The sequence below is a fragment of the Schistocerca gregaria genome, chromosome 2 (genome assembly GCF_023897955.1).
Source record: "Schistocerca gregaria isolate iqSchGreg1 chromosome 2, iqSchGreg1.2, whole genome shotgun sequence".
NCBI lineage: Eukaryota > Metazoa > Arthropoda > Insecta > Orthoptera > Acrididae > Schistocerca > Schistocerca gregaria.
This window is the reverse complement of record NC_064921.1, coordinates 228,565,045-228,582,846: the sequence shown is the minus strand read 5'-3', so window position 1 is coordinate 228,582,846 and position 17,802 is coordinate 228,565,045. Positions and strand designations below refer to the sequence as shown.

Sequence of the window (17,802 nt, the reverse complement as noted above, 5' to 3'; positions counted from 1 at the left end):
GACGACATCAACCAAGTGTCCAGACCGTTCGCCGTATAGTTACATTATTTAAGGAAACAGGAAGTGTCCAGCCACATGAGAAACATCAACCACGACCTGCAACAAATGATGATGCCCAAGTATGTGTTTTAGCTGCTGTTGTACATAATCTGCACATCAGTAGCAGAAAAATTGCGCGAGAATCAGGAATCTCAAAAATGTCGGTGTTGAGAATGCTACATCAACATCGATTGCACCTCCACCATATTTCTATGCACCAGGAATTGCATGGCAACAAGTTTGAACATCATGTACAGTTCTGCCACTGGGCACAAAAGAAATTAAGGGACAGTTGACAGATTTTTTGCACGAGTTCTATTTAGCGATGAAGTGTCATCCACCAACAGTCATAACGTAAACCGGCATAATATTCACTATTGGGCAAGAGAAATTCTGTGATGGATGTGACAAGTGGAACATCAGCAACATTGGTGGGTTAATGTATGCTGTGGCATTGTGGGAGGAAGGATAATTGGCCCCCATTTTATCGATGGCAATCTAAATGGTACAATGCATCCTGATTTCCTACGTAATATTCTACCAATGTTACTACAAGATGTTTCACTGCATGACAGAATGGCGATGTACTACCAACATGATGGATGTCCGGCACATAGCTCGCGTGCGGTTTAAGTGATATTGAATAGCATATTTCATGACAGGTGTATTGGTCATCGAGCACCACACCATGGCCTGCACATTCATCAGATCTGACGTCCTCCAATTTCTTTCTGTTGGGAAAGTTGAAGGATATTTGCTATCGTGACCCACCGACAATGCCTGACAACATGCGTCATCACACTGTCAATGCATGTGCAAACATTACAGAAGGCAAACTACTTGCTGTTGAGAGGAATGTCATTACACATATTGCCAAATGCATTGAAGTTTAAGGACATCATTGAGCATTTATGGCATTAATGGGGTATTCACAGGTAATCAGGCTGTAACAGCATGCTTTCTCAGAAATGATAAGTTCACAAAGGTACATGTATCACATTGGAACAACAGAAATAAAATGTTCAAACCTATCTATGGTCTGTATTTTAATTTAAAAACCTACCTGTTACCAACTGTTCATCTAAAACTGAAAGCCATATGTTTGCGACTATTACAGCGCCATCTATCATAAAGTGAAAAAAGTGGTCCAACTAAAACATTCATATTTCCTTATGTACTACACAAATATGTAAAAAGAAAATGGGGTTCCTATTTTAAAAACACAGTTCATATCCATTTGACCTATGGCAGCTACATCTAGCAGGCCAACCACAGATTAGATTAAATTAGTATTAATTCCATGGCTCATGAATGATATTTTGTAATGATGTGGAACAAGTCAAATTTTCCAATAAATGACATAATTAAGTTAATTTAACAACATAATTTAGTCAATATAACTTTTTTTCTTAATTTATATCTAAAAATTCCTCTATGGAGTAGAAGGAGTTGTCATTCAGAAATTCTTTTACTTTCTTCTTAAATACTTGTTGGTTATCTGACAGACCTTTGATACTATTTGGTAAGTGGCCAAAGACTTTAGTGGCAGTATAATTTACCCCTTTCTGTTCCAAAGTTAGATTTGATCTTGAATAGTGAAGATCATCCTTTCTCCTAGTATTGTAGTTATGCACACTGCTATTACTTTTGAATTGGGTTTGGTTGTTAATAACAAACTTCGTAACAGTATATATACTGAGAATCTACTGTGAACATCCCTAGATCCTTAAAGAAATGTCTGCAGGATGATCTTGGGTGAACTCCAGCTATTATTCTGATTACACACTTTTGTGCAATAAATACTTTGTGTGATGAATTACCCCAAAATATGATGCCATATGCAAGCAATGAGTGAAAACAGGCGTAGTAAGCCAATTTACTAAGATGTTTGTCACCAAAATTTGCAATGACCCTTATTGCATAAGTAGCTGTACTCAAACATTTCAGCAGATCATCACTGTGTTTCTTCCAATTTAATCTCTCATCAATGGACACACCTAAAAATTTTGAATATTCTACCTTAGCTGTATGCTTCTGATTACGGTCTCAATTAATGGCATCATACCATTTACTGTACAGAACTGTATGTTCTGTGTCTTATTAAAATTCAGTGAGTCCAATTACAAGGAACCACTTAGTAATTTTCTGAAAGACATTATTGACAATTTCGTAAGTTAATTCTTGTTGTGTGATACTATACTTGTATCATTAGCAAAGATAACTAACTTTGCCTCTTCATGAATATAGAATGGCAAGTAATATATATATATATATATATATATATATATATATATATATATATATATATATATATATATATATATAAAACAGAAAGAAACTTCCACATGGGAAAAATATATTAAAAATAAAGATTCCAAGACTTACCAAGCGGGAAAGCGCCGGCAGACAGGCACATGAACAAAACACACAAACACACACACAGAATTACGAGCTTTCGCAACTGGCAGTTGCTTCGTCAGGAAGGAAGGAAGGAAGGAAGGAAGGAGAGGGAAAAATGAAAGGGTGTGGGTTTTAAGGGAGAGGGTAAGGAGTCATCCCAATCCCGAGAGCGGAAAGACTTCCCTTAGGGGAAAAAAAGGACAGGTGTACACTCGCACACACACACACACACATATCCATCCGCACATACACAGACACAAGCAGACATATCATATGTCTGCTTGTGTCTGTGTATGTGCGGATGGATATGTGTGTGTGTGTGTGCGCGAGTGTACACCTGTCCTTTTTTTCCCCTAAGGGAAGTCTTTCCGCTCCCGGGATTGGAATGACTCCTTACCCTCTCCCTTAAAACCCACACCCTTTCATTTTTCCCTCTCCTTCCTTCCTGACGAAGCAACTGCCAGTTGCGAAAGCTCGTAATTCTGTGTGTGTATATATATATATATATATATATATATATATAAACAAAGGACCCAAGACCGACCCTTGTGGAACCCCATTCTTCTTGATAGTTCCCAGTTTGAGGAATGTGCTGATCTCTGCATATTATGAGAAATGCTTATTTCAACTTTCTGCACTCTTCCAGTTAGGTACGAATTAAACCATTTGTGCACTGTCCCACTCATACCACAATACTTGAGTTGTCTAGCAGAATTTCATGAGGTACACAATCAAAAGCCTTTGAGAGATGACAAATCCCAATGGGTGGTGTTTGGTTATTAAGTTGTTGTTGTTGTTGTTGTTGTCTTCCGTCCTGAGACTGGTTTGATGCAGCTCTCCATGCTACTCTATCCTGTGCAAGCTGCTTCATCTCCCAGTACCTACTGCAACCCACATCCTTCTGAATCTGCTTAGTGTATTCATCTCTCTGTCTCCCTCTACGATTTTTACCCTCCACGCTGCCCTCCAATGCTAAATTTGTGATCCCTTGATGCCTCAAAACATGTCCTACCAACCGGTCCCTTCTTCTAGTCAAGTTGTGCCACAAACTTCTCTTCTCTCCAATCCTATTCAATACCTCCTCATTAGTTATGTGATCTACCCACTTAATCTTCAGCATTCTTCTGTAGCACCACATTTCAAAAGCTTCTATTCTCTTCTTGTCCAAACTAGTTATCGTCCATGTTTCACTTCCATACATAGCTACACTCCAAACAAATACTTTCAGAAACGACTTCCTGATACATAAATCTATATTCGATGTTAAATTTCTCTTCTTCAGAAACGCTTTCCTTGCCATTGCCAGTCTACATTTTATATCCTCCCTACTTCGACCATCATCAGTTATTTTACTTCCTAAATAGCGAAACTCCTTCACTACTTTAAGTGTCTCATTTCCTAATCTAATTCCCTCAGCATCACCCGATTTAATTTGACTACATTCCATTATCCTAGTTTTGCTTTTGTTGATGTTCATCTTATATCCTCTTTTCAAGACACTGTCCATTCCGTTCAACTGCTCTTCCAAATCCTTTGCCGTCTCTGACAGAATTACAATGTCATCGCCAAACCTCAAAGTTTTTACTTCTTCTCCATGAATTTTAATACCTACTCCAAATTTTTCTTTTGTTTCCTTTACTGCTTGCTCAATATACAGATTGAATAACATCGGGGAGAGGCTACAACCCTGTCTCAGTCCCTTCCCAACCACTGCTTCCCTTTCATGTCCCTCGACTCTTATAACTGCCATCTGGTTTCTGTACAAATTGTAAATAGCCTTACGCTCCCTGTATTTTACCCCTGCCACCTTTAGAATTTGAAAGAGAGTATTCCAGTCAACATTGTCAAAAGCTTTCTCTAAGTCTACAAATGCTAGAAACGTAGGTTTGCCTTTTCTTAATCTTTCTTCTCAGATAAGTCGTAAGGTCAGTATTGCCTCACGTGTTCCAACATTTCGACGGAATCCAAACTGATCCTCCCCGAGGTCTGCATCTACCAGTTTTTCATTCGTCTGTAAAGAATTCGCATTAGTATTTTGCAGCCGTGGCTTATTAAACTGATAGTTCGGTAATTTTCACATCTGTCAGCACCTGCTTCTTTTGGGATTGGAATTATTATATTCTTCTTGAAGTCTGAGGGTATTTCGCCTGTCTCATACATCTTGCTCACTAGCTGGTAGAGTTTTGTCAGGACTGGTTCTCCCAAGGCCGTCAGTAGTTCTAATGGAATGTTGTCTACTCCGGGGGCCTTGTTTCGACTCAGGTCTTTCAGTGCTCTGTCAAACTCTTCACGCAGTATCGTATCTCCCATTTCATCTTCATCTACATCCTCTTCCATTTCCATAATATTGGTTATTAAGATCATTCAAAATTTGATTGGTGAAAGCATGACATTTTCTGTTGAAAAACCTTTCTGGAAACCAAAGTGACATTTTGTTAGTACTTCATTTTTACAGATATGTGAAGCTACTCTTTAATACATTACTTTCTCAAAAATTTTGGATAAAGCTGTTAGAAGGAAGATTGGACAGTAAGTGTTGACATCAGATCTATCCCCTTTTTATGCAAAGGTGTAACAATAGCATATTTCAGTCTATCAGGGAAAATGCCCTGTTCCAGAGAGCTATTACACAGGTGGCTTGAGAATCTTACTTATCTGTTGAGAACAAGCTTTCAGTATTTTGCTGTAAATGCTATCAATTCCATGTGAGTTTTTGCTTTTAAGCAAGTTTATTATTTTCCTAATTTCAGAGGGAGAAGTGGGTGAGATTTCAATTTTATCAAATTGCATAGGTATGGCCTCTTCCATTAACAGCCCAGCGTCATCTAATGAACACCTGGATCCTACTATATCCAAAACGTTGTTGTTGTGGTCTTCAGTCCTGAGACTGTTTTGATACAGCTCTCCATGCTACTCTATCCTGTGCAAGCTGCTTCATCTCCCAGTACTTACTGCAACATACATCCTTCTGAATCTGCTTAATGTATTCGTCTCTTGGCCTCCCTCTACGATTTTTACCCTCCACGTTGCCCTCCAATGCTAAATTTGTGATCCCTTGATGCCTCAAAACATGTCCTACCAACCGGTCCCTTCTTTTCTTTTTGTCAAGTTGTGCCACAAACTCCTCTTCTCCCCAATTCTATTTAATACCTCCTCATTAGTTATGTGATCTACCCATTTAATAATCAGCATTCTTCTGTAGCACCACATTTAGAAAGCTTCTATTTTCTTATCCAAACTATTTAACGTCCATGTTTCACTTCCATACAAGGCTACACTCCATACAAATACTTTCAGAAACAACTTCCCGACACTTAAATCTATACTCGACGTTAACAAATTTCTCTTCATCACAAACGATTTCCTTGCCATTGCCAGTTTACATTTTATATCCTCTCTACTTCGACCATCATCAGTTATTTTACTGAATAAATAGCAAAACTCCTTTACTACTTTAAGCGTCTCATTTCCTAATGTAATTCCCTTACCATCACCTGATTTAATTTGACTGCATTCCATTATCCTCGTTTTGCTTTTGTTAATGTTCATCTTATATCCTCCATTCAAGACACTGTCCATTCCATTCAACTGCTCTTCCAAGTCCTTTGCTGTCTGACAGAATTACAATGTCATCGGCGAACCTCAAAGTTTTTATTTCTTCTCCATGGATTTTAATAACTAATCCAAATTTTTCTTTTGTTTCCCTTACTGCTTGTTCAACATACAGATTGAATAACATCAGGGAGAGGCTACAACCCTGTCTCACTCCCTTCCCAGCCACTGGGAGGAGGGGGTATGGTGTAGAACAGGCTTACCTGCTGTTGCGCCGCCACCTTGTTCCTGGCGCGCCGGGCGCCGCCGCCGCCGCCGCCGCCGCCGCCGCCGCCGCCTCGGCCACCAGGTGTCTGCATGCGCCCACCAGCTGCTGGGGGGCCAGTCCGCCCCACATCGCTGCGACTCGAATTGCCCCTAATGAGATAACAAAACTGTATGTATTTCCATAGAAAATCACTCAAATTTCGAATGTTTATATGGCTGTAGTGACCAACCATGTCAGTCAGCACAAGTATACTTTACATCGGGGAGTCAAAGTGTTTTGTTATCAACTCAGAAAGTAGTTAACTGTAATTTTTGTTTCTCTGCAAGAAGATGTCTACCATCCTGGTCTGTCCTGAAATCCCAAAGCTACAGCTGCACAGCACACACAAAGGAGTCAAAGCCAAATTTATCTGTATTTAAAGAGAAATACTACTTTAACGATACTTGCAGTATAATTACAATATACAGTAACAGTGCGCCATGACAAAGCAGTGGTTAGGGGAAGTCCACTAACTAAATGAGGGGTTTTCTTTAAATTTTTGACCCCTTTCCCTTCTTTACCCCGCAATTGGGTAAAAATATGTAAATTTTTTGAGAAACTTACCTTAGTCGACAGAAACGAACCACTCACAGGACGGCTATGTTCTCCGTCTCTCAGAGTAACTGTTAAAAACCCTTTTTTTCCTTCTTCAAGAACGATTACACGTATCAAGTTGAAATTTATATTATGTACTGAAGTCTACGGTCACTTAGCGATGTAAAATATTGAAGCTTCTAAGACAATGGAGTCAAAAGATACAGCCATCTAAGTCATATTTTAATGCTAGCAAACTCTCATCTAAACCTGTAGTGTGCTTCCCGTTGGCCTACAATCATAAAATTTGGAAAAAAGGAAATTTTCACAGTACAACCAAAGGAAAAATCCTAAAATTGTAAATTTAATTACATCTCACGAAAAATGTGTTATTTCTCTCCCGACTTTGTAAAAACTTCCTAAAGCCGAGACTGTATAAATATTTCTTTATTTACAACAACCGTTTTCGACAGGCTTCGCTGTCATCTTCAGGTCTGCCGAAATCGGTTGTTGTAAATAAGTAAATATTATACGATATTGACCTTGGAAAGTTTTCATCAAGTAAAACAGATCGGTATTGCTGATTTCTCAGCATGAGAAAATTCACATCTGTGTTCGTCTGTTTCACAGCATACGCTTCACAGTGCAAGCAAAGGAAAAAATCCGAAAAAATATTTTTAATTATATCCGAAGAAACATTTTTTCTCTCATTTGATATCCAACATCAAACTTGAAATTGAAAAAAGCATCAGTTTTGCATTCAGGTTGACTGGGTCACAATGATAAAAATGAATCAAGCAAGGAAAGACTATTGCTCAGTATACCGCGTTTCGAAATCCATCCATTATCAGATAGCCTACTGCAATTAGATATGGCGTTTCAAGTTTTGTGAGAGAAACATTCGCAGACTAGTAACCGCCCATGGCTAAAAGAAGATGAATAAATTTCGAAACGCATCGTATGATCAGTGAAGTCATTCCTTGCCTGATATTGGACTTACCACTGTTATGAAGTCAGCCTGAATGAAGAACTGATTACTATGATATTGGTCGCCTGTATCGTGAATGACAATGTCACATTTATATTATTAAACTTAAAACATTCTCTAAAATCTTGGAATCCTGTGGACCGACGTCTTGCCAGTATCAGTGTCGATACAGTAACAGGAAAAATGAATGGGATACTCTAGTCCCGAAATGGTTGAACTGTCTATGTACATAATTAAGTTTTCGCGGAACTATCAGTGAGAATTCTATCCACAACTGGCCTTTTTTGTTTTAAACAGATTAAAACTAATGAAACCATGTTTCATAAATAAGGTATTAAACTGCTTTAATGCGTGATTGAAAACAGTATTTTAAACATGCCAATCTTTATTTGTATTCGAAAGGATAAAGACAGATGGATAAAAAGGCTCCACGAAAATAGTATTAACCGTGGAACACTTTGCAGATGAAAGACAACATTGTACTATCTTATTTTAAAGCGCATGATTACGTAGCTTTTCAATCTCTTAATTATTGTGACCACTAAGAGGAAGACTTGGCGGTTCCTTCCACAAACAATTAACTTATTTCTCACATGTGCGTTTTGACCTGCCGGTATACCACTTCACATGCCATTCGTAGAAGTTCTGATACAAATTCATGGTGAACACAGTAACATGGCCATTATAGCCCTTGCAAATATCAAGATGAATCACTCACCATTGTGAGTTCATATAACAAATGGATGTCCCCGTAAATAGTGCAAACGCTTGCAGTGTTGTGAAACATGTCAATGAACAAGAGAAAGCGTCAGATCATCTCTCAGCGAAGAACAGGGAATAAAGGCCCTAATGCTGTTAAGTCAGGCGTATGACAATCGAGGCGATAGTGAAAAAGGCGCAGCAGAAATGTCGCAGCTGTATCAGGCCAATCGAGATGACTTGTGTAGCTGTGTAATGACCATAAACGAGTGTTGGGTGAATCAAAATGATCCCTAAGACAAATGAGCAAACAGTGTAAACATGGCTTGTGGAAGCTGATTGTGGGCGCTTTTTTGGGTATACTATGGTGTGTGCTAACAGATTATACTCCTAAGGGGGCACACTACCAAAATCTCTTGACGGGTTTACCAGAGGATGGCGAGACTAAGTATCATGGGAAGTTGTGCAAGGAGATGTTTTCACTGCACGACAACGTCCAGCTTATTTTGCATACGACGCACAAGCATTTTATTACCTACTGGAAAACTCAGCTGGGGGCATAGCTCCATTTGTTTCTCCATTCATTTTTTGATGCAGCATAGCTTCAGTGTTTAAAATTATTTTAAGTAATTTCAAAAGATGGCAGCTTTTTCTACACTGTTAAATAATCACTGAGTAGGAACAATTACAGATGCTCACAAGTGCACGTGTATCGCACCACCATCTCTTGAAATAACTGATCGCAAAAATATTGATCGAACAGCTTTAAATTCCGGATCTTCAATTCAGTTTCACATTTTTTCAGCACTGGGGCCTTGTGTGGTTCACAGGTTGTGCTAGTTACATGCTGCAGCCTACGTATTCTGTTCTTGTTATGCAGCGTGGTAATGTATCCGCATTATTGTCTGAGGGTCTGATCCCCATCCTTTCTTGGTTCTCTGAGCGGTAGCGCGTCTTATTCTTGCATTATTTCTCTTATGCTCATCAATGTAATGTCAATTTTTACAGGCCCTCTCTTAAAACCGACTGCGAAAAACGATGCAAAACATCACACTTTCGCCTTTTCGCAATTTTTTAAATTGCCATTTTTAAACAGGAGAGAGAGAGCGAGAGAGATTAGACTGCCGTTCTGGTACAAATTACCAACCTTCCCTATTGATTCAAACCAGTACCCGGTCGCATCCAATGTCTAATTCTTTCGTGTCTATTATATACAGTATCCACAATTTTGGGACTATCATCAGTTCATAATTAACATTAAAAATTTCCTCGTTTTACGATTGCATATTTTCTGCCTCACTTTTTACTACGTCCCTAATAGTTATGTTGTTGCTTAAATAATTATTTTTTCTTCAAAAAAACATTCAGAGGTCATACACAGCACTTTTATTCGGGAGCACTTTGTTTCATATTCCCATCTGGTTACACAAATTTAGGTTTTCTGTGATTTTTCTCAGTCGTTTAAATCAAATGCCGGGATGGTTCCTATAAAATGACATGGCCAATTTCCTTTTCTATTATTTTCCAATTCGAGCTTGTGCACCATCTCTAATCACCACGTTATCGACACAAAAAATACTTACCTTCTGAATTTACGACGAATTTGCTTAGAATTTTAAGATTCAATTTGTGGTGCGATCTGACCTTTAATCCTCCAAGTCCCCTGACACTTATTCTGCACGATTTGCTGGTTCTACTTGTAGCCCGGGTCTTATGATAGCTTAGTCTGCTTATGAAAGCAAATTTTTTAGTACAGCTCTTATCAAAGCAAGTAGCCTAAGTCCGTGTTTCATAATATGTTACATTTTTCTCTCGCGCCGTGTGTTTTTTCGATCATTTCTGTCTGAATTTCGTAAACATCTTCAACTCATTTTATCACCTTAAATCCCGTTTGATTTATAATGTCATTAGACTACGGTAAGATTACTAACGCAGATTGATCTTTCACCGGAGTAAAGGAGGTAAATTATTCTCCCATCCCTACCTCTGAAGGATTTCCAAAACCAAGTAATTTGAACGAAAAAACTTCATTTGACTAATAGAATTTACCAGTTTTCCCATTTTTTCGTTCCAATTATTACTTCTTTCTTCAGTTTCTTAATTTCTGGCGCCAGGTTTATATTCCTTGTCCCTGGTACAATGCTCCGGTTGCCCTATTAGTTATGAAGGTAAGATGGTACTGTATTACAGCCTTTTTAACTATCGGTTTTCTCCAAAATCTAGTGAGAAATAAGCGTCAATGAAATATTGCGCGAAAAGAGTTTTTCCCGATGAAACGACAAGCATTTATTTTAACAATTCCAGAAATAGGCAGACTGCTCTTATTTGATAAAAATATTTTGTGGCGAAGATTTCGGGATCTATTTGCTGTCACTACAAAATACTAATAACGTATCACCAATCAACGCCGGTTATGCCGGCCGACAAAAGGTGGTTACACTGACTGTATACGTGTTACCAGGCGGATTTGTAAAAATCAGCTGTCTTAGACTAAAATCGGTCGTCGGCCGAATTGCTCCGATGTCTGTGCCTCTGTGATCGCAGCTTTACGATCAAGTGTAATGGCGCAGCGTACGAACAGCTATTTTTATCATGTAGATAAAAATAAATCTGTTTCACAGTATTCATCAAATTTGTTAGTGTGGTCATTTTCCGCAGCAAGAGAAAAATTAAATTGTATCCAATGAATTTGTTTTAATAAAAAATGAAGCACCGACTTTTTACTTTCTGTCGGATTTCAAATTTTTTAATTGTACTGTAGGCTTGGTTTGCGGCTCTTGTATGTATTTATTTCTTCGATGGAAATGGTCGTTATCACATTGTCGACATCTAAACAAAGACAAAAAATAGTGTCACTTTTACTTCATTTATGGCAGCTATTTGTCACGGAATAGATGAACACGGACGGTGGCTAGATTCTGAATGTTTTTCCGACGTATTCAATATTCGATGAACCATAGACTGCAGTTTGAGTACCGGTTGGAATTCCTCGTTTGCAGAGCAGCGGTCTCATCGAGCAGCTACTGAGCTACTAGGAATGACATGCCATGCACCAGATTGCACAAAATAGTTCATACAGCGACAACTGTGTCAAAATATTCGGACAGATGCTCGACCCTGTGAAAGTCGTGAGGCTGACAGCGCGAAACAATCTCACATTCCTTAGACGACCGGTGTAATTAGGCACACGGATGAAGTGTGATGATGGCTGGATAGTCTGCACAGCACGCTGCATTTGGTCATCAAATCATGAAACCTTCCTCGACCGTTATTCGTTCGTTGAGAACAATGGCATCAAAGCTATGTTCTGGAGCTCCAGCGTATACAATCAATCGACCAAATCAGTGTTTACTGACAGGATGGAAACGCACCAATGTGTGAATTATATGTGTCATATCCAAAAAAAGACTTGTTGGAAATAAGGTTACTGACAACTAATCGGTATGTATGAGATAGCAAGCGGTACCTAATACGTTCCAAAACGCTGCGCGTATTAACTGGGTTCTTCTGGGCTCTGTTGATGAGAGAAAGCTACAGTAGAGTCTTTTGGATAACTAATGGGCTGGGTGCCATTTATATACCCAACAGAAGGATCGTCTGTCACTATCCTACAGTAGTGTGAAAGTATGCACACTTCCTCAGGCGAATGGAGCAAATCGGTTGGTTCTTTTTGCATTTTATGTGGTCTGTTGGGCCTCAAGGGGCTGATGAACGCACCATTAATTCATGGGCTGTTCTTCATAAACCCCAAGAACAGGTTTTCTTGCGATTTTTTCGTACCAAACCGAGGCGCGGATTCCAGGGCGGCTATGCACAGCTAACGACTGAAATCTTTACGGTCTATTCGTAAGATACAGATCTCGAAGAGGCTTTAAAGTTTTCTTCATGTCTGCATCCGTTTCTGAGATACAGATGTTCAAATTACCTGAATTGTATACGTAAAATATGTAAGTAAAATCCGCTGTGATACGAAAACATAGTTTATAAAGTAAAGTAGCACGGATAAATATTCTGTGAAGGCCCGTTGTCATCAGAAGGGTTCTAGAAACCCCACGTTGTGGTGCTGAATCACAAGCAAAATTTCTGTGCACGTAAAATCCGATCTGAGGTATAAAATTAGTTTAGATTTATTTCTGTTTCAAGTGAGTAGACTAAACTATGAACAGTTTACTGACCCATAAAGTTCTTTACATATGTGTAACGTACCCCGCTGTAGCACGGAGAGGAAGGGAACTAGCGTAAAAATTCTCCCAGTAGAGCAAAAACATTTTAGGCAGGTGAAATTCTATTTTTTCTAAACATTTTTAATGTCCACCTACATTGAGATTAGTTGCCAAAACTATATAATGAAGTTTTCCCTTGAGTCATGAATGCAAACATCAGTTTTCGATATTCTCTGCACAACACTTTAACAGTCTCCAGGCACCCGTTCAAAGAGAGACTACTCCAGAGACGGGCAGTGCCTTCCTGAATTGCTGAATTCATTCAAAGACCAAGATCCGTCTAAGGAGTGAGATCTGTGACTCAGAAAAGGAACAGCAGTTTGCCTGGTCCGAAATATCTGGGGTGAAAGTGAGTAGAACGAAGATTTTGCGACAGTCTGCTGCAATAGCGCCCCCAAGCCACACGCTACGTACATTTCCCAAGATGCACAAGAATGTGCATGTTCACTTATTAGTCTGCATATACTACCGATGTGTGCAGCTTTTCTCAGCCATGAGAAAAAAATGAAGGATCAGTTCTTCAGAACGCTGCATTGACGCAAAAACACTTTGCCGCCTTATACAGGGTGCAAACGATAATTGTTTACTATGTAGCAAAGTGGTGTAGAGGAGGATGTGACGAATAGTTTGACATAGTACACTTATGTCAATTTGGGAAACTGTATCAAACTGACCCATAAAAACTAAACTATAGTGCCTACACATTGCACAAGGTTTTCAATATTCTCTCTCTCCCTTTTTGGAATGAACTATTGGCCCTAGGGAACAAAGGACTGGCGCCTTTTGTAGTAAATTTAATGCAGTTTACTTTTATACTAGGATAGGTTTATACTCGAGGCCAGTTTTTCGGGTTACTCGACAAAAACCTTAAAGTGAGCTTAAAAACAACCCCCCCCCCCCCCCCCAAAATCTCACGATTTTCTTGAATAACTAAAACCGTGACCCCTAGTGAAAACATATCCCACAATAAAATTACGTATTAGATTTCCTATAAAAAAAGTCCTATTTTATGTAGGACTAATAGCTTTCCCAAAGAAAGCAGGAAAATATCGGAAACGTCATGTGACATGTATGTGCTGTGGCTTAGGTACTTTTTGTAAGTCAATTTGAGGTAGATTCTCGATTTTACAGACAAGAGTCCTACATCAAATTTTTCTTCTCGAGTTTATCTACAATATCGTCGTACACTGCAAACAGTTATCGTTTACATGTTGTATTTCCGCTCTTTATTTGAGATGAAAATCGAAAAATCCGTAAGCCCAATAAACGTTTACACAATTCCGAGTGATTTGTTAATTCTTATCCCTTGACGTAGGATCGCACTATGAGATCACTAAGTCATATGAGCTGCAGTCTTCAGCCAATGCTCGCACTCAGCGGATCAGAAAGTCTTAGGAGTCAGTGTGCTACCTTGGCTCGCTCACTGATTCAACTCAACGTTACATATGATAGTACAACTATATATTTGTCTTTATTTATTTATCCTGCTCAGATTAATGGCTTCAGGACCTTTCTTACATCAGACCAGGGTTTTATATGTAATAAACCCAGTTACTTAAAACAATTTTTGATACGGCATGTCTTCCTTCTGCATGTATTAGATATTTGTGTTATGCCCTCTCAGCTGAAATTATTGATCTTTCTACCTTTTCCCCTGTCTTATTAAAGATCTTCTGTCCACTGGGTAATAACCCATTATTAATTCTGGTATTCTGCCGCCTTACCTTCTTGTTAAGTTCTATCAGTTATTCCTCCATTCCTTAAGCTGCCCATTTAAACTTTTCAGCGTCAGTTGTTCTGATGTCAATATTGATTCTCCTCAGTGTGTACCCAGGTACTCATCTTACAAGGGAACCTCCCCATCGCGCCCCCCTCAGATTTAGTTATAAGTTGGGACAGTGGATAGGCCTTGAAAACCTGAACACAGATCAATCGAGAAAACAGGAAGTTGTGTGGAACTATGAAAAAAAATTAGTAAAAATTTACAAACAGTAGTCCATGCGAACATAGGCAACATCAAGGACAATGGGAGTCAAGGAGCGCCGTGGTCCCGTGGTTAGCGAGAGCACTAAACGTGAGGTCCTAGGTTCAAGTCTTCCCTCGAGTGAAAAGTTTAATTTTTTATTTTCAGTTTATGCGACAAACTCATGTTTTCATCACTTTTTGGGAGTGATTATCACATCCACAAGAAAACCTAAATCGGACAAGGTAGAAGAATCTTTACCCATTCGCTAAGTGTACAAGTTAGGTGGGACAACATATTCGTGTCATGTGACGCACATGCCGTCACCAGTGTCGTATCGAATATATCAGATGTGTTTTCCTGTGGAGGAATTGGTTGACCTATGACCTTGCGATCAAATGTTTTCGGTTTCCATTGGAGAGGCACGTCCTTTCGTCTACTAATCGCACGCTTTTGCGGTGCGGTCACAAAACACAGACACTAAACGTATTACAGTGAACAGAGACGTCAGTGAACGAACGGACAAATCATAACATGGCAAAAATAAAGTAATATTTTCAGCCGAGGGAAGACTTAAACCAAGGATCTCTCGTTCCGCAGCTATTCACGCTAACCACGGGGCCACGGCGCTCCTGAGCTCACATACTACTTTATGTTGCCTATCTTGCGCATGAACTACTCAGTTTGTATATTTTACTAATTTTTTTCGTAGTTCCACACAACTACTTCCTGTTTTCACCGACTGATCTGTGTTCAGCTTTTCAAGGCCTATCCACTGTTAACTTATAACAAAATCTGAGGGGATGCGATGGGGAGGTTCCCTTGTTACGAATCCTATCGCCAATACTTTTATTCCTTGTCTTATAGAATGAAAGTATAGTTTCCTTTCTTTCTTTAGCTCTGTGCTTTCAATAAATTGCTTCTTCAATGCAATTAAATCTATTTTCTGTTGTATGTCCACTTCTTTCCTGACTGAGATACTTACTAATATAAACTTTTTCTATTTTCTGATTTTGTTGGGAATTGCTTCTGGCCCCTAAAAGCCATAACTTTTGCTTACTTTGAAGACATTATATAACTTAGCTGTTGTGGATAAAATATGAGAAGCTCTTCAGGGTGTATTACCAGATTTTAAATTTCATGTGCATCATTTGCAATATGGTCCTTTACATAAGCACACGAATAGTGAGAGGGGGTAAAATGATTCAAAATCGAAAAGTATGCTGTATGAAATTGGAGTCAACTACAGGAGAATCTCACTAATTACGTGGAACGCCGCCTCTATCCTTTGTGATGACCCCTATTCCGGTAGGAAGATAGCTCAAGTTTCTTCAGGTGTGTTATATCCAGCTGAAGCCGCTCAATGACTAGATCGCTTAAAGCTGTCAAAATTACAGGGATATTGAATGCTACACGTCACCTTCTGTTGTGATTTAGAGTGCCAATCGAAGTGATATTAGATGCCAGACTTCGTCAACCGAGGAACAGATGACTGCGTATAGGACGTGAATGTCCACAGCAAACTCGTCACGAAAACTTTGTGGAAAGAGCAATACTGTCACCGAGAATGTTGAAATAAACATCCTGACTCATTGACAGGGGAAACCCGAATGAGTGGACCCGAGCCATGGTACGAAAAGCACCTCCGAACTCTGTCACCTCCGATCTGAACGACACCTTCCACACACTGGATGGAACGCCACGTTGAGCCGTCAGCGCACTACAAGTCCTGCAACACATTTTAAAAATAGGCAAAGTCGCGAGCCGTTTGACAATGTTGCAAGCCTTATGTAAGATACTATAGTTCGGTTTCTTGGCCAATTGAAGACGTGCCTCTTTCTGTGTCTTCGTGAGCAATTGACTTTTGCGACGTACATTACTACTAATGCTCTGGGCATGCAGTTTTCTTCGCAATGATCGCTTGGAAACTGATCAACAAACAGCAGCAATTCCTTTCGGTTTTACAACTATTGCCGTTGACAAGGCGTGAAACTGCTTTTGTTCCTGCCGGCTAGAATCTTTTTTAAGACAGCTCTTCTTACGCACTGGGAGTGGTTGACTTTCTTGTAGAGACTGGGCAGCCCCCGTTGACACATCAACAAATCTGGCAACTTCATTCACGCTGTGGTCATCGGCACATCCAACTATTGCTCCTTTCTGCCATTACGTCCATTCTCCACGGCGACCCATCTTACTGCGGTGATTACATACAACCGAATAGTTACCGATGTGAGCTTACACATCATCTACCATCGTAGTTTTCAAAATAAAAAGACAGACCAGTGTGACAAGCTTTTAATGAATATACACTAACCACTTTGGGAAAAAACTTAAAACCAGATCCTCCGCTTGGACATCGTCGGCTAACGTTAGAAAGTTGTCATCCTTTAGCGTTTGCCGCTAGGCAGCGAAGTTGACGCACTAACAGGATAGGGGTCAATGATACAGAGACGTCACAATGACAGTGGGGGTGAATCCTTTGGTGAGGACGTGAATGCTTCAACCACGTATGCTCGATATGTAGTCGGCAAAAGAAAGATTCCCTCCGAGAAGGTGAAGGAAAGCTCGCCATGCGATCGTTGACGCTTTTATGGCATGTAGTTTGTTCATAATGGCCACAGGGAGCCATCCCTTGGTCCAATGTTGCAAAAGCTGAAGGCAATGTTAACATGTCTGATCCCGGCATCATCTCCAGATTGTATCTCTGCGGTTTCCTTTGCTAACAAGCCTTCAAGAACATTTCCCGGCATCCTACACGACAAGAGATCCACAGGAATACATTCATTTACCGTGGAGTATTTAAAGATAATACTGTAAGGTCACACTAAAGGGTTCCAAAGATAACATTGGCTTGTGAATAGCAGGCTGCATTTTCGCGAGTGCAAATATAATAGAGGATTTGGTTAGTAGCCGGTAATTCTTTAAAAACACTACATCCGTACAGTAGAGAGTTTTTCATGGTCCTCCTTAATTTGTGAATGTATACACGATGTAAGTCTACAACTGAGCCATGAACACATGACAAAGCAGGTAATTAACCAAGAAAAAACAGAAAACTTCGAAATACTATGGGTCTATCATTTTCTTCGGCCCAATG

General features: G+C 39.5%; 1 protein-coding gene across 3 annotated transcripts in view; it reads right to left on the bottom strand.

Moving 5' to 3' along the window:
• The window catches only part of LOC126336746 (uncharacterized), a 116,148-nt gene that overhangs the window by 60,120 nt on the left and 38,226 nt on the right, over nucleotides 1–17,802 (bottom strand). For all 3 annotated transcript variants that reach the window (XM_050000743.1, XM_050000745.1, XM_050000744.1), the window contains one exon: nucleotides 6,255–6,408. In XM_050000743.1, the coding sequence (XP_049856700.1) occupies nucleotides 6,255–6,408 (154 nt within the window). The remainder of the gene's footprint in view (nucleotides 1–6,254; nucleotides 6,409–17,802) is intronic.